This window comes from Raphanus sativus, chromosome 4, assembly GCF_000801105.2.
Source record: "Raphanus sativus cultivar WK10039 chromosome 4, ASM80110v3, whole genome shotgun sequence".
NCBI classification, from domain to species: domain Eukaryota; kingdom Viridiplantae; phylum Streptophyta; class Magnoliopsida; order Brassicales; family Brassicaceae; genus Raphanus; species Raphanus sativus.
Window position 1 is genome coordinate 49,342,763 of NC_079514.1, and position 17,371 is coordinate 49,360,133.

Below are 17,371 nucleotides of genomic sequence, written 5' to 3' on the forward strand. Positions count from 1 at the left end.
TTTACTATAAAGAATTAGAGTTCACATATTGAAAGATGACTCAGCGTCAAGAAAGTGTTGGAGGCTCGTGGAAATCATCAGGTGGAAGAAGGTTCGGGCAAAATATTCTAATGTTGTAACTTGTAAGCCTATACATAAGCAAGTTGTAAGCAGATACATAAGCATTTTGTTTATTTGTTGACCTACCAAAAAAAGAAGAAACATTTTATTTGGTAATTATAATAAATGTTAAATTCAATAAACAACGGTCGGTGATCTATCATGTAAAGGCATTATCGACCTAGGGTCAACTTCAATCATTACCTTCAAACAATTAAGCAAATTATGTTTCTCTGATTCAGACATCAGACTTATATTTCAAGGAACATGTCAAAGTTATTCCAAACGGTAAATATGAATCGGTTTCCATAACTCTAGGTTTCTAGTTTATCTCATAATTGGGCCTATTAAAACCCTTTACTGGGCGTAATTTTAACATAATGGGCCTGTACCAATTCTATATTCAGTTGGCTTACACAATGGGCCTGTAAACAAGAGGAAGGAGAGAAGAAGAGAGGTACGATAAGGAAGATAAGGAAGAAGAGGAGCAACTATGTTTGAGCCGGTGTTTTTAAACCCGGACTAAACCGGTGGTCGGACCGAGTTCAACCGCGAACCGAACACCAAGCCGGATTGGGTTAATGCTAAAACTCAATCAAAATTGAACCGGTTAAAAATCCATATTGAACCGTTAAAAATTCGGGAACCGGTGACCCAACGAACCAGTTAAATCCTGGTTCATATAGTAAATAAAATTTTTGTTAATAAAATAACTAGTTTTTTTTTTCAAAATAAAAAATATGGTTAATGATAAACTACAACTTAAAGTATTTCTGTCTTTGACATCTTTTTTCTTTTTAAATCTATGACATTTCGCAAGGTATTTTATACTTTTCAAGTTATTGTTTTTTGGGTGAAATTAATAATTGAAAGCTTATGGTATCTTTAATGTTCTCTTCAAAACTTTTGCAGTGTACTAAGCAATGGAAGAGAACGATCAAAAAATTCTATTTTCACCAAATTCAAACATAAAAAATCAACGACCGTCACAATGTATATATAATTGTTTTAAAAATAATAAAGATTTATAATAATAAAAATCTGAAAAATAAACTTTAAATGTATTTTTTTCTATTGATTTAGATTTAAACTATTAGGTTGTTTTATTACTTTTGTTACATTTTAGTTTGCTATTTTCTAAATTTATTTATTAACATATGCATATTATATATAAAACATTATTAAATTCAGTTTTGTACGTCTCGGTCGAACCTAATCAAACCACATTGACATTGACCCGTGACTTAAAATATTTCCGATTCGTTCGCCCACTGGTTTGAGCAAAAACAGAGAGCAGAGGAAAGTGTGAAACATAAAAGTCATACCAGCAAGAAGTACTTTAGTAACTGAAAGTTTACATGGTACAATATGGATGCATATACTCTGCAAGCATGTCTATATTCAAAAGTACAAGCACCAAACAAGAGACACTTGAACTTACATAACATGACTACGTACATACAACAAACGGAACTACTCACTTGCGATCAAGAACCCATACGGCAGGCTTAAAAACCGACCCAAACCATATCTTACCATCATCTCTCTCATAAGCCTCACTCACATACTGCATTGTCTTCCCTTCTTTGTCCTCAAGTATCTCAACTATCTCCCCCGTCTCCCCGGATATTTTGACGGCGACCCCATGCGGCTTAAACCCGTTCACTAACCCAATCAACAACTCTAACTTCACCGTCTTTTCAACCAACTTACCTAACCACTGATAATTATTCACGGCCAGTCTTCCAAATAAGTTTTTCTTACAGTGTATGCCAATCCAAAAATCACCCGTGGGTGTTAAACGGATGTTGTCAGGATAACCAGGAACCTTGGCGAAGATATCACGAGTCCCGGCTTTAGGACCTTTAATCCAATATCTATGGACAAGGCCAGTGGCAGACTCACATGAGATTAAGAAAGATCTATCTTTGTTTAGAGCCAAACCGTTGTTACAACGGAGATTGTCCATGACAACTTTGGCCTCTTTCGTCTTCTTGTTGTATCTGATCACTCTTCCTGACCGCTCACCGTTGACAGTCACGTAAAATACTTCCCTGACCAACAAAAATCACAGTTAGATGTAAATTTAGATTTGTTCAAATGCTAATTGTTTTGCGTTAGCATTTATACATTAAACTTTATGGTAAAATGTAACCGGAAACACACTACAATTTCTATCCATTTATTTGTTATTTACAAATTGAAAAAGAAAAAATTAAACTACTAAAATTTGTGTTTCGTTGGGACAAAAAAAACACATTAGAATTAACGTTAAGTAAAGCTTAAACGTTAGGTAAAACATTTCGAACATTAGGTAAGTAAGGGCATATATAAGTTTGGTAAAGCCTAAAACATACCTGAAATGATACTTGTCACTACTATCATTGAAGTAGAAGACATCTTCCTCTTCGTCAATATCCATCTGGTTCGCAAACATTACTTTGCGACCTTCAACCTGGTCCACTACCAACTCAGCCAAGCCTCCTTCTGGCCCCACTTTCATGACCCCAAAGTAACCATCACAGATGTACAAGTCTCCTGTTTTCTTCTCGAAACTAAGTCCAAGTGGCCTTCCACATGTAGGTACTACTTCATGCCGTGAACAGTTTCCTCTACGTACAGCATGAACAATACATCACTGTTATTGTATTAAAAAACTTGAAAATATATATATTTTCTAATTTTATTGAATAGGAAAAAAGTATGAAAAGGCTGAAGCACAATAAATAATCAAACAAATTGTTCTGTTTTCCTCAAATTATTTGGTCACTACGCATGTGTTGGTGTGCTCTAATTAATAAACGTTGTAATACAAAGAAAAACCTGTGAGGAGATGTGTATGCGAACTCAACCCAACCGAGACCATCTCCACGCCACTTGAGAATACGGCCGTCCACAACAGCAGCATAAGGACCCCCTCCTTGCGGATCCCACTCGATGCTCTCTGGTCCATCGACAGGAAGTGGTATGGTCTTAGCCATCGACAATACATTTTTGGTGCCGTTCAAATTGTCCGGCGCGATTAGGATCTGATACGAAATTACGGAAAAGACGGCAAAAGTAGCCGGAACAACGGCCCAAGTCGGAATTTTCTCACTAATCGGCATTATTTTCACCAGAGGCAAATATGTTGGTTGAAGAGACGTGTGTAACACTAGCTGTTGTTAGCTTACATGATCAAAGTGATAATACTGTAGTTATATAACATCAGACGTAATGGACAAAGGAATGTAGATATTTCTTTGTTGTGTGGATGCAGAAACGATATACACGTATTTCCATTTCTGTCGAAGTGACAGCTGTAAAATATTAATACCATGAGTGGAATCCATGTGTGGAATCATCGAGTGTAACATTTTTATTTTTAGGAAAAAGTTTTGTACTAGTTAAGGTTGTAGTTTCTGAAACGTGAGGTTAATAAAAATAGAAAGTGTCCAAATCTGACATAGCCACGAGTATACTTCTCTTGTTACGTTATACGCAAGTCTTATCCTATGGCAAGAGAAATGCGTTTTGTGTATCTTGAATATGATCTTATCTGGTATCTATTATTATCTAGAATGAACAAATCGAATTTGAATACATGAAAATTGAAATATTTTTTATAACAAAAAAAATAGTTCAGTAAATATTCACAGTGTTGCATATAATTAAGTTCGACTATCTTTTTTGACTGCCTACACGTATGAATAGCCGCCTTCTTTTTGACAGCATATTCGTATGATTAGTCATAATACTGTAATTCTATACCAACTATAATACGTCTTTCTTGCCCTTTAGGTGGTCCGGCGCAATGATTGATGGCCAGAAGAAATAGCAAACTATGGCTAAGACAATCGGAACTGCTGCAACCTGGCTAATCGACATCTTTCTCGTCTCTCGGTAACCTTAAATAAATAGTTTATTAACGGGGATGGACAGAATATCTGTAAAATTTGATCCGATCTATTATTCATTTTGATCCAAAAAATCTGGATATCCATAATTTTATGAATCTAAACAAATACTAAAATTCAATAACCGTCAAATCAGGAGTAAATCACAAATACTTATTTTTTAAAAAACGGATATATGATACAATCTGTAATATACATATGCATACAACATGTATATATAAATCTCTATGTAGATTTTTAGTTATTTTATCAACTAAATTAGTTATTTGGTCATTAAATTTTTAAAAGTGTGTAGTTTTAAAATAGTTTGTAATGAAATATCATTATTTATTAAAATTTCCTTTTCTAAAATATTTTTCCAAAAATAAATTTTTTACTATTTTTATCAGATCGACGGATCGAACGGATATCTGATAAAATATATTGATTTTCCGGATATTCTTAGCACTGAATATCCAGAAGATCACAAATCGAATCAAATCAAAAAGTTGATTATTTTTACGGGGTGGACCGGATCATATATATCTTTAAAATTTAGGATGTCCGTGTCTATCCCTACTTATTATGCTTGTCAATAATAGATAAAAATAGTGACTCTATTTTAATAGAAAAAAATGTCATTTTATCAAAAGAGAGCACATAAATTTTCTATACAGTTTTTACTAAAGAGTATGACAAATCCGGATATTCGGGAAATTTGGGGTATTCGGATTTGTTGGATATGTGGATGTAGTATCTGGATTCGGATTCGTAGGCCAGATATTCGGATTCCGGGTATCCGTCTATATATCATATTATCCGCAGATATCTGGATCTGGATTTGTAAAAATAATTAATAAAATATTTTTTTTTTAAATATGAAAATTCTAAAATAATAAATAAGTTAAATATTTGTACAAGATTTATAATATAAATATGAATATAATATAATAATTTAAAATTAAAATATAATATTATAAAACTTGTTTTATGAATAAATATTAATATATCAAATATAATTATTAATAAACTTAAAAAGTCTAAATATACTTTATAAATACGGATCCAGATCTATATATTCGGATTTAAAAATTATGATATCCAAATGCAAATTTGGTTTTGAAAAATTCTTGATTTTATTAGCAAGAGCCGGATCCGAAACGGATCTCGATCAAATTTAGATCCTGGATAATAACTCCTTGATTAGACGTCGTTGTTTTTTGGACAACGTACACTATGATTATTCAAAATACTGTAATTTCATAGCTACTATATTATTTTGAGAAATAAACATGCAAAATATTTATTTACAAAAAAAAAAACATGCAAAATATTTAAAGCTGGAAAAGGGGAAAGGGCTGGGCGCTCCCCCTTATTCCACATGATCACATCAGCGGATCCTCGTACATCTTTTACAGACATGAATCGCATTAAGAAAAAGATCTTTCTCCACTATAAGTTTACAACTAGACGAATGGCCATTTTCATTGTTAATTACAATTTGTTTGGTTTTTGATATATATTAATCCTTCTGTACTAGAATGATATTTTCTTAAAATTTCTTTAAAAATATCTTTTATGTTTGTATATATTTTTATTAGTTAATAATAATAAGTTACAAACTTCAAAAATATTAATTATACTTACTAAAACTATTAACGTAAAATAATAATTACATAAAATTATATATTTGTTATTAATATTTAATCTATTTAATATGTATAAAATCAATTATACATGCATGTTTTAGAAATAGCTAATAGTTAAATAGTCCAAAAAATAGGAACACTAGAAAAATGGGAACATACAAAATTTAAACTGTCATCTTTAGTTTGTTTGCAACCTAGATCTCAGCCAACAATTTATTAACTTTTTCAGACGATGCAGATTTTAAGCAAAGATGCAAACAAGAAGCCTACAAATACTATTCATACGCTGAACGTTTAATTGGTCCGCTAACATCAATCATTATAATCACTTTTGATATGTAATTAGAAGAACATAAGGAAAATGATAAAATCAGTTCAGGTCGTCCAGAACATCGTGGCCCAATGGTAAGGACGGACTCTTTCCTGCATCCAGATTGTGAGTTCGAACCCTGCTAGAGGGAACTAAGTCATGATTTCTGGACACCAACACGGATATGGACCTATGCTTTATGGCTCATTTGCATATCTGGAGAAAGGATCTATCCGTGGGCTGCACCTCCCCTTGGGGATTAGTCTGAGCCCTTCCATAAGTCCGGGATACCCCAGGTTAATCAAAAAAAAGAAAAAAAAAATCAGTTCAGGTCTTCGCATGGGTAAAAATGTCAGAAACAAAACTGACCATCAAAAAGTTGCCAGAAAATTAATTCGACCGTCAAAACCTCAGCCCAACCACTGATTATGTTGTTACTAAGGTTAATAATTAATTCTTTTGAATGTATTGTTTTCTTTCACTGATTATGCAATTTAAAATATACTCTATGTTTTATTATTTAACAATTCCAATGTAAATTATAATTACTTTCAGCTGAAAATTAATTGTAAACTGCATTGATTTTATAAACAATTTACATATATTTATGTCACTTTTTTAATCTGTGTGAAAAATGTCAAAATGAGACTTATTTAGAAACATATGGAATATCAGAGATAGGCTTTAGCATTTAGCATAACTTTTTTTTTTCGAACTTTTAGTGGTCCATTAAATTTAAAAGTGGCAAGAACTTAAGTTGCATTTTAAACTCTAGTACTAATTCATATTTAGCAGGTTAGTCAAACCAAACTTCAGATCAGAAACCAATTGAAGTAGAGTAGTGCTTAATTATAAGATTCCAGCAAAAAAAGAAAAGTTAACCAAGAACCCTAACCAGATGTACATCATAAATGATTGTAAATCATTATATGAAAAATGGTTAAAATGATTAACAATAAGAATATTGTTTAACAAATCTTATATATTAAAACAGAAGCCATGACTTCTTTCATGTGTGATTTTTTTTTTTAATTTAGACCATCCTATAGTTTTTATTAAATGTATTTTATTAACACTAATAATATATATAATATTTTAACTACTTTAATTATAATATCTTTGATATTTTTCATTTTAAATATCAATATATATTTTAAAATTCTAACAAATCTTTTTAAAAGATTTTAACAAGATCTTAACTTTCAAATTGTAAATATTTCCACTAATTTCAAAATTGGTTATGAAATATTATTATACATTAATATATTTTATAAAATTAAAATATAAATTTATTTTTATTGTATAATCATAATCAATCATTGTAAGAAAAAATATTATATCGAGGTAAATATGATAAATTATATTAAATTGTTAAATTGTTAAATTTTATTTTCTTAAGTATTTATGTTCAAAATATAATACGTTGGTAAAATGGGTTAACATTAGTAAACTATATAATACATATATAAAATTAACATGTATTTAATTAAATCTAATAATATAAGATTTTAATCATGATATCTTTTCATTTTAAATATAAATATTTATTTTAAAAATGTGTTGAAAATATTTTAACAAACTCTTAATTTTCAAACATTTATATAAATATTTCAACTAATTTCGTAATTAGAAATGAAATGTTATTATACATTAATATATATTCAGCTATCATTTATAAAATGAAAAAATAAAAATTTTTATCTTATTTTGTCTATTTTATAATTATAATTCATGTTAAAGTAAAATTATTATATTGAACTAAATATGATAAAGTTATATTAAGTTGATAACTTTACAAATATAAATATTTATGTTAAAATATAATATGATTGTATAACGACTTAACGTTCGCAAACTATATAATACATGTATAAAATGAATAAACGTAAAAAATATTATTAATAGGAAATTCAGTTTTGAAGGTTGGCGGATCAAAATAAACATAAATTTCATACAAAATAGTTTTGAATATGTTGTTTAATGCATATATTAATTTGTTTTATAAATAAATGAAAATACAATAAGATAAATATATAATAAGAAGCAACAAATACATGTTACATTTTTAATTAATTGATTAATTATAACATGTAAACTATAAAATTATTGTATTTGAAATAGTTATATAAATATTTAGATATATGATTAATGTTAAAAATATATACCGCTAAAAGTATACAATAAATATATATTTATATAAAACTGAAAACAAACACTCGCGCGGTTGTAAAAATCAAAATCTAGTATATAATTAAATCAAGTAAAATCAAATCAAATATAGCAACTCGTTTTCGTTTTAATCACTTGAAAATTTATAAAATCCCACAAAACTCCATTAAATTACTCAACTGAACCAAATTTCTTACAAACATTTTTTTTTTGGCAGACGGATCTAAGAAAAAGAACATAAGAGAGAGAAGAGAGAGAAAGTAAATCTAGGATTGGCTCCGGCGGTCGGTCGGCGCGTGAGCATCCGTGCCGTCGCCGGAGCCGATCTTTCTCACACAGCAAAAACTTTGGCCTTTGTCTCCTCCTTGTCTCTCCTGACTTCAGCTTGTCGGAGTTCTGTTCAGTCACCAAACGTGGTGGTTCTGTTCGTGGACTCATGACGCGGTTGCGGAAAGGACGGCGCGGTGAAGATGCTAGTAGATCGAGTTCCATCTCCGGGAGATGGAGGCTCCCACAGCTCCGTCGCCGCCGGTCTTTTGTCTCCGTGACGGGGAAACTTCTTCAGTTCCGCCGTGGTCGGCTCTAGTTTCCGGGAAGTGAAGGCGTTCATAGCCTGTCGTCGCCGGATTATGGCCCCTAGTCTTTTAGGGTTTAGTCTATTTTCTTTTTAATTTTTAGATTGCGCTTTTCTTGGTTTGTGTTCTCGTCGGAGGAGAAGGAAGCTCTCCGATGGTAAGGGTGATGTGGGTTGCGAAGCTATCTCTTGGGCGTGTACAAGAAACGGTGGTGGGTGAGATTTTGCCTCGGTGGCGATGGAATCTCTCTCCGGTTTTAGAGTCCCACAGTTTGTAAAGATGCTCGCGGTGAAGATCGACGGAGACATGGAGATCCGGTGTGGTCCGGTGATCTGAAGATTGAGTCTCCGGCGATGAAGAGACTACAAGCGGTGCCGATGTGATGCCTTCGCGACATGTGCCCCCTCGACGTCGAGGATGTCACCACGTGTCCACGCAACGATTAGTCTGATTTGCGAGGCGGCAGTGTGCATGCCGAGTAGAGTCTAGGGTTTTCTCAAGTTGGGCCGCAGGTTTTTAGGCTCAATTGAGTAACTATTTTGGCCTGGTTTTTTGGGCTTCGGTTGTAATAGTCATGGGCTTGGCCCTTTTTCTTTTATCATTAATAAAAAATAACCTTGACGGAAAAAAAAAAAAAGAACCAAATTTCTTCAGAATCAAAGTCCACTCACACAACAAGAAGAAAATACAAAAGAAGATGCACGTCTCCTAAAAAGAAGACCATACCACCAAATTATTACATTTTTGTTAGCAATCGCTAACTCATTTGAGACCGTAAACAGATTTATCAAGCACCCAAACTGCCGGCCAAAACACAGACCCAAACCATAACTTGCCATCTTTTGTCTCATAAGCTTCACTAACATACTTCATCGTCTTCCCTTCACTGTCCTCAAGTATCTCAAGAACCTCTCCTGTCTCTCCAGAGAGTTTCATGACAATTCCATGAGGTTTCCCTCCATTAACGAGATGAACCGCAGTCTCCATCTTCAGCATTTTGATGAAAAACTTCCCAACCAAAGAGTGAGTGAGAAACACACGAGTGAACAAACTGTCTTTAGAATGCAATGCAACCCAAAAATCTCCGGTAGGAGTGCGCCTGATATTGTCCGCAGGACCTGGGACCTTGGCGAAAACCTCGTTGGTTCCGGCTTTGGGACCCTTGACCCATATTCTATGGATAATATTTGTACCACCTTCGCAGGTGAGTACAAACGATCCGTCCTTGCTTAGAGCTAAACCATTAGGTAGATGAAGTTTGTCCATTATAACTGTGGCCTCTTTCTTCTTCATATCGTATCTAATTACTCTTCCCGTCTTCTCCCCGGACATATACACGTAGAACACTTGCCTGTCCAGCAAAACAAACATAAAACATACACGAGTTGGTATCTAATTACTCTTCCCGCTTCCACGTTTTGTTAATGTTACCGACCAGATAAAATATTAAGACCGTGAATTTAAATTAACGAAGGTGTAAATTTAATTACTCGAAGTGGTATTTATCGCTACTATCATTGAAGTAGAAGACCTCTTCCTCTTCGTCTATATCCATTTGGTTCGCAAACATGACTTTGCGACCTTCGGCTTCATCAACAACTACCTCGGCCAAGCCTCCCTTTGGTCCGACCTTCATGACCCCAAAGTAACCATCACAAATGTACAGATCTCCTGTTTTCTTATGGAAGCTAAGTCCCAATGGCCTCCCACAACTTGGAACTACTTTATGCCTCGAACAATTATCTCTTCACGCACCAAAAAAAAACGGGTCAGATTCATTAGCAAGGTTAATGAAAATCAATGTTCTAACAAATCGGTCATAAATAAATTAGGCTTAAGCGAAACAACATCTTAGAACTACTTCTCAAAATCGGTTTAGACAGCTTATATGCGTCCACCTATACACTATTAATCCCATATAAAACGTGTAATTACTATTAAACATAGAACAATGAAAACATAGGAAAGTTGGCAACTTTTTGTTAGGGATTGAACCTGTGAGGAGAAGAGTAGGCGAACTCGACCCAGCCTAGCTCTTCACCGCGCCATTTGAGAATACGACCGTCAGTGACGCCAACGTAAGGGCCTTCACCTTGTGAATCAAATTCTAAGCTCTCTGGCCCATCGCCCGGGAGAGGGATGGTCTTAGCCAGTTTGAGGACATCTTTGGTGCCCTTTAGGCGGTCTGACGCGATGAGCGATGACCAGAAGAAATAGCAAAGGATGGCTACGACAACCGGAGCGACTGCAGCCTGCTTCAAAACTCTCTGGCTAATCGGCATCTCTCTCGTCCCTCAGGAGAAAATGTTATGTGAATGATGATAGTGCACTTGAGCACTCTATTAAATAGATAAACACATACATTCTTTTTCAAGTGTTTCCGACAAAGCACACGTTAGCCACGCTGCACAGGTACATTCTCAGTGTTCTTTTTTTTCATTTTTTTTTTCATTCTCAGTGTTCTCTTTAACCAAAAAGGCGTACATGTATCATTCAATGTTTCTACCTTTTGTCTTTACGTGCCAACTGCCAAGTGCCTTTATACTGTTTCTTTTCTGAACAAATCTTTCTTGATCTTTGACCTTACAATCTTTTCTAGGCCACTAGTCTCGATAATACTAAACTATTCTTCTCAGTTAAACAATCAGAACATGGGACCACTAACTTGGTTTTGTTACTGTCCAAATAGGAAACACTACCGACATGAACTTTGAATACAAACAGGACGTCCCAGAAACAGAGTTAAGGTGCACATGACGTAGTTCACCGCAACTATGTCACATATGCATAGTTCCGACAACGTGATTCACATGTATTTAAAATTATAACGATGGAAAGACAACTACAAATCATAAACACCAAGAAAAAGCATAAGAACAGAACCAATCCAAAGCTTGCCATCTTTCTCCTCCACTTCACTTATAAACCTCAATCTCTTTCCTTCTTTATCCTCAAGCACATCTTAAACCTCTCCTGATTCCCTCAGCTTAAGCTGTTGCATGAGGCCTTCCTCCAGTGAGGAGCGAGTGCAGGTGCTCGCCACTGACAGGAATTCTCAGCACCAAATCTCTGAACCAAGTCTGAGTGAGTGAGAGTTTGACGAAAAGACCTTTCTTTGAGTGTAAAGCGACCCAGAAATCTCCATTTGAGTTTCTTCTGATGTTGTCTGGGAAACCCGGAAGCTGAGCAAACATGTTTTGTGTTCCTGCGTTAGGACCAGAGAGCCAAAGCCTTAGGATCTTGCAAGTGGTTGTTTCAGCTAACAATACAAAAGACCAGTCTTTGCTTAATGCAACGCCGTTGGCAAATGCAATGCCTTGAAGTAAAACCGTCACTTTTTTGCTTGATCTGTCATACTTGATCAACCCTCCCGTCTTGTCAACATTCAAAACAGCAGCCAAGAATTGCCTGAACTCGACAATTGTTTAGAGTTAAAATCAAGGCCAGCTTAACAGTATAAACGGCTTGGCCAAAAAAAAAATTTAGACCCCCTATAATTAATTTATTTTAATTTTCTTATAAAATATTATTAAAATATATACAACAACTTATGTAAATTTATTCATTTGTTTTCATTTTGTAAATGTAAAAATTTTAGACTATTATATTTTTTTTTGTTATTGTGTAAATATGAAACTAAAAATGCTAAAGAAAAGATTAGGCCCTTTATTGCAAAAAGAAAATTAGGCCCTTGACTATTATTCTCTCTTTATCACAATAACTGGATTTAAAGATTTTTGCAAGTCCAAGGAATTACAGATTTTTATTTAGTCTTTTTCATTTTTATAAAAACATCAATAATTATAGTAAATTCAATCAATAAAAATTTAAGCCGCAGAATACAAATGGTCAAAAACATCAAATTACATTTAATTTTTGTATAGAAACTTGAAAACATCATTTAATTTAAAATAAAAAAATTCTTAAAAAATCACTTAAAATAATACGGAAATAATATACTTTTTGTTATTTTGTAAATTTTTTTGACTTTAGGCGGGTCTCGGGCGGGTACACTGCTTGCCCCTGCTACCTAAACCGGCACTGGTTAAAATTTTAAGCATCAGAGTAAGAAAGTTCATAGTCTTTATGAAGAGACAAAGCCACATGATGAGAATTTAGTGTGTCTCTATTTGTGTTACCTTATCTGGAATCTGGTGCTGGTATCAGTGAAGTAAATCACATCTTCATGCTCATTAATGTCCAAATCATTAGTGAAACGAAACGTTTGCCACTTTGCCCCTCAGTTTCTGTAACCAAGGGTTGGGCTTAAACCACCAGCAGGATCAACAACAAGAAGGCTAAAGCAGGCATCCACAGTGTAAAGATCACCGCTCTTTTTATCGAAACATAACCCTAATGGCCTTCACATACATGACATGCTCCAACTCTGGTGCAAACAAACGCACATCTGCCTAAATCATATTCACCAAAATGGTAAAAAATTAGAAGAAAGAATAAAAAAACTAAATGTTCAAATATTCTATAAGAAAAAACAAAACCCTAGATCGAAACCTGAATCCATATATGTAAATAAAAATCCGAACTGATCATGTAGGACGGTATATATAAAACATATATGAACCAAAAATATTATTATTGGAACTGAACTAGAAACCTGAAATATCCCCAAAAAGACTATTGAAAATCCGAATTAGTATCCTATCCATATTATCTATTGAATTGAACACAATGCCACGGATCAAATAAATCCGGTTAAAACTTACATATTTTACCTGATAGAAAAACAGCAACAACGAAACAAATGCAAATCATAAAATACCTAAAAAGTCGTGGATATATTTAATATCCCAGATATCAAGTCTCTGTTTACCTTTATTGTTTAGATTCAGGATAGTGATACAAGCAGAGGCGGATGGCAGGTGCCACATGCTGAATAGCTGGTTTGGTATATGTATGCAGTATGCCTTTTAGTATTTACCTCTTTTGGCTGAAAAGACCACGTTGTGCCCCACTTAACACTGGATCGAGTTCCTAAGATGTGTGTTTTAGTTCTTCTAGATTTACTAAACACTACTATTATATTTTACTTGTCTTTTTCATAGAACATTTTTTACTCTTATCTTTTTGTTTCCTAAAAATGCTTTTTATAATTTGTTTTCTTTTCTTCCTAGATTTTCTAAAATAAAAATATAATTTATTTAAACGTAGTTTCAAATATTTTTTTTATTAAGTCTGTTTTTATTTATTTTAGTACGTATATTAAATAACATATGTCATTTTATAGTATTACAAAACTAAATATTTAGAATATTTAACGTTTTATATATATAATATGTGCCTCATATTAATTTTTTTTGGTCAATCCATGGATACAAGCAACCTATAAAGGTACCACAAAATATGATAAGAGTTCGAACTACATGGTCACATACTCTTTGAAAATATGGAAATATATATTACCTGTTAGCTGATGTGTAAGCGAAGTCTGTCCATCCAAGGGACTCACCGCACCATTTCAAGACCTGACTGTCGGAGACACTCATGTACGTACGGCTTTCCCAGCTGGATCGAAAGTTACACTCTCCAAAGGATTGCTATGATCGCAAGTCGGGGAATTCATGCGGTAGGAAGATACCGTAACTGAATTGGCTACTCGGGACAAGGATTGCTATGATCGCTACAATCACTGTTCTGAACGCTCAGTGAACATCGTCATTGTGGTCATGATGGTAGTTAGTGGGATTTAGATACTACACTGTAAAATTTTTGCACTTTAGAACATTTTCAAATGCACTATACTTTTTATTTATGCCTATTTAGCTCAATATCAAAATTGTGGGTGGTAATTACAGAAGTGTACAATTTTTTTAATAATTAGCGAACCATGTCATTTAAAGCACATCTTCCTTATTATGTCCTTGACAACACACGTGACTGAAAATTATATGTAACCTGCAACCGAAAGTTTTGACGTTATATCAGTTTTTTTTGGCTATTGAGAAGGTAAACATGTTTTCAAAACCGGTTATTTTCGAGATGTCAAGTGAATAGAAAAGAAGAAGATATTTTGATGAGGATAAAATACTTTAGAAAAGGAGAAGATATTTTCGGGTGGGATAAGATATTTTTAAAAAGGAGTTAGAGAAGATTTTGTTGCAGATGGTGGTGAAAAAAAAAAGGATGGAGGAGATGGTGAGGAGCCACGGCGAGCTTGCAAAGGATTGGCGGAGCTTGGCGCCGGAGCGTCGTCGGTATCTGATCGAAATCCAAAACGGTGGCGGAGGAGGAGGGATGATGGAGGAGATGGTGGTGGTGAAAAAAAAAGGGATGGATGAGATGGTGGTGATGGTGGTGATCCGAGTCGCTGGAAATGGTGGTGAAAAAAAAGGATGGATGAGATGGTGAGGAGTCACGGCGAGCTTGCGAAGGATTGGCGGAGCTTGGCACTGAGCATCGTCGGTATCTGACTCGGCTCGTTACTCAAACATCGTATCGTCTTTCTCCATCTCCATGATTATAAGTTAAAGCTTTCGAATCAAGATCTGTGTGGTAGGTGCAAAAAAAATTGTTTTGTATGAGATTCAAAATAACCGGTATTGTAGGGCATTACTGCCAGTTTTTGTGGTCAACCGACGATTATAAGAGAAAACAGATTTTGCAGAAACGTATAAAAACGATAACTGGAAAAAACAGATTTTGTAGAAATTAATAAGACCTGAGATTTTATTTCGAAAAACACATACATTGGAGATCTAAAGTTAAAAGGGAAAAATCCAGGGGTTTTTGCATTTTTAAACAAAAGAGATACTCAACAGTATGTGTTCTTTGCATAATAATTAAACTTTGCGTGTGCAACCGTCTCGACCTGCTGTGACGTCACCTACTTGACAGCCCCTATGCTACGATTTCTTACCCAAAACAGGGACAGTTTTGGACTACCACAAAAGCTACGGTCTTTTTACTACTTACCTAATATTATGTAGAAACTTTGTTATCTAGTGCAAATTCTCTTTTACTTATAATTTACTTTAAAATTTAAAGTAATTATTATAGAGTATCAAAAAATTTAGAATAAAAATGTGAGACATTTCTCTATATTTCAATTTATAATAAAATAATACCATTGAAGTAAACTTTATTTTATTATAGAGTTATTTTATTTTAGAATAAATTATAGAAAAAAATGGAGTATTATTGGATATAGTAGAAGTTTAAAGGTTTTGAGAAATTAAAGAACCGACCTCGTAATTATACTTTAAATTCGAATTTAGCCTTTTTTATTTACTATCAGTTCTCTCCAGCAAAACTGAAATGATGAATATGAAGCTACTTGTCAATAAATTTTACGTAAGCCCTTTACTTAGCCCAAATGTATAATAGATAGTATAATAAGCAGCCCATTAATAGGAAGTGACTCTAGATTCGAGAATGCTCGTGGACTCCTAAATACAGTGCGTCCAAAAACAAAATGATTTAAAACTAACTAGATTTTGATCCGCGCTTTTTAAGCGCGGGATTTTTGAATTATAAATAAACTTTGATACCAATTAATATTTTGAGATTATTGTACATTATTGTGTTCTAAAACCGTATTATATCAAAGAAAATTTTTTTGTTTAAAATAATATAGTTTATGAATTAGTTTATTTGAGATTTTGTATATACATTTATATAATTTTTTCTTAGGTCTTGGTATTTTACCGGACCTGAAAAACCTAACAAAAACGACTTGAAAATACATGTGCAGTTCATATCCGAATCTTTTATAAGTACCTATTTAATATATTTTTTGGATCCGTAGGTCTCTGTTTGAGCTCGGGTCTTCCCCGAAATCCGATTGGGTGCGCAAAGTATCTGAAATATTTTGTATATATTTGGTATGGGTATTTGAGACATGTTTTTGGTATTACATATAAGTTTCAAGTTTGGGTTTTCGGGTAAAATTTAAATTTAAAAATATATTTCAGGTTGGTAAAAATTTTGGGTACTTTTTAGTTTCATCGGTTAGATTACGGGTAAATGTTAGGATATTTTGGGTATTTTTTCGTGTTTCGGATACATTGAGTTTTTTTCTGGGTCCTAAATAGACTAACCAATAGAAAGCCATAACATACCCAAAATTATATTTATTTTACAAATATTTGACCGAACCAACTCAAATATAAAAGAAACCAACATATACAATATGAATATGTTTGCATGTCACGTAATTGCAATAGGAGGTGGACCTGAGATGTTATAATATCTCACGTCTAACTTGTTACATAATTAAGAACATTATAATATTTAATAGTTCTCATGTGATTATTATATATTCTAGATGTCTCACCATTTTGTAATGCAATTGTATCGTGATATTTTTTTTTTTTTTTATAAATTTTTATTTGTTTTCTGTTTTAAGTGGTCTATATTTTTTTTTTATATATTTACAATGCAGATGTATCATGTATTTGTCATAATAAATTTATTAGTAATTCTTTTATTGTTTCCATATTTAAAAGTAAGATATTTTCTCTGGAATTTATTACATGTGTTTGAATTATGGTAACTGAATATATTTGATGAGATATTGATTACAAATCAATTTTTCTTTTTATATTACTAAAAAGCCATAATTGTATTTTAATGCTATCCATGTTTCCATGCTATCCTATAGTCAAACACTCCAAATTTTTTAATTTTTATTCTAGTTTCCAAACAACTCCTTAAAATACTTCAACTTTAATAATATAG

At 33.2% G+C, this 17,371-nt stretch overlaps 2 protein-coding genes and 1 pseudogene across 2 annotated transcripts; all 3 read right to left on the reverse strand.

The window, feature by feature from the left end:
• Positions 1 to 1,421: 1,421 nt before the first annotated feature.
• LOC108829410 (protein STRICTOSIDINE SYNTHASE-LIKE 9-like) lies at positions 1,422 to 3,284 on the reverse strand. The gene is made up of 3 exons (XM_018603065.2): positions 2,923 to 3,284; positions 2,457 to 2,711; positions 1,422 to 2,153 (listed from the first exon to the last, which is right to left on the reverse strand). The coding sequence occupies exons 1-3, from the start codon at positions 3,204 to 3,206 to the stop codon at positions 1,577 to 1,579; spliced, it is 1,116 nt and encodes a 371-aa protein (XP_018458567.1). The 5' UTR covers positions 3,207 to 3,284; the 3' UTR covers positions 1,422 to 1,576.
• Positions 3,285 to 9,309: 6,025 nt separating this feature from the next.
• LOC130510990 (protein STRICTOSIDINE SYNTHASE-LIKE 8-like) lies at positions 9,310 to 11,000 on the reverse strand. The gene is made up of 3 exons (XM_057007765.1): positions 10,673 to 11,000; positions 10,168 to 10,422; positions 9,310 to 10,028 (listed from the first exon to the last, which is right to left on the reverse strand). Exons 1-3 carry the CDS (start codon positions 10,957 to 10,959, stop codon positions 9,440 to 9,442), a joined length of 1,131 nt encoding a protein of 376 aa, XP_056863745.1. The 5' UTR covers positions 10,960 to 11,000; the 3' UTR covers positions 9,310 to 9,439.
• Positions 11,001 to 11,381: 381 nt separating this feature from the next.
• LOC108829416 (protein STRICTOSIDINE SYNTHASE-LIKE 10-like) lies at positions 11,382 to 14,181 on the reverse strand (annotated as a pseudogene).
• Positions 14,182 to 17,371: the final 3,190 nt, after the last annotated feature.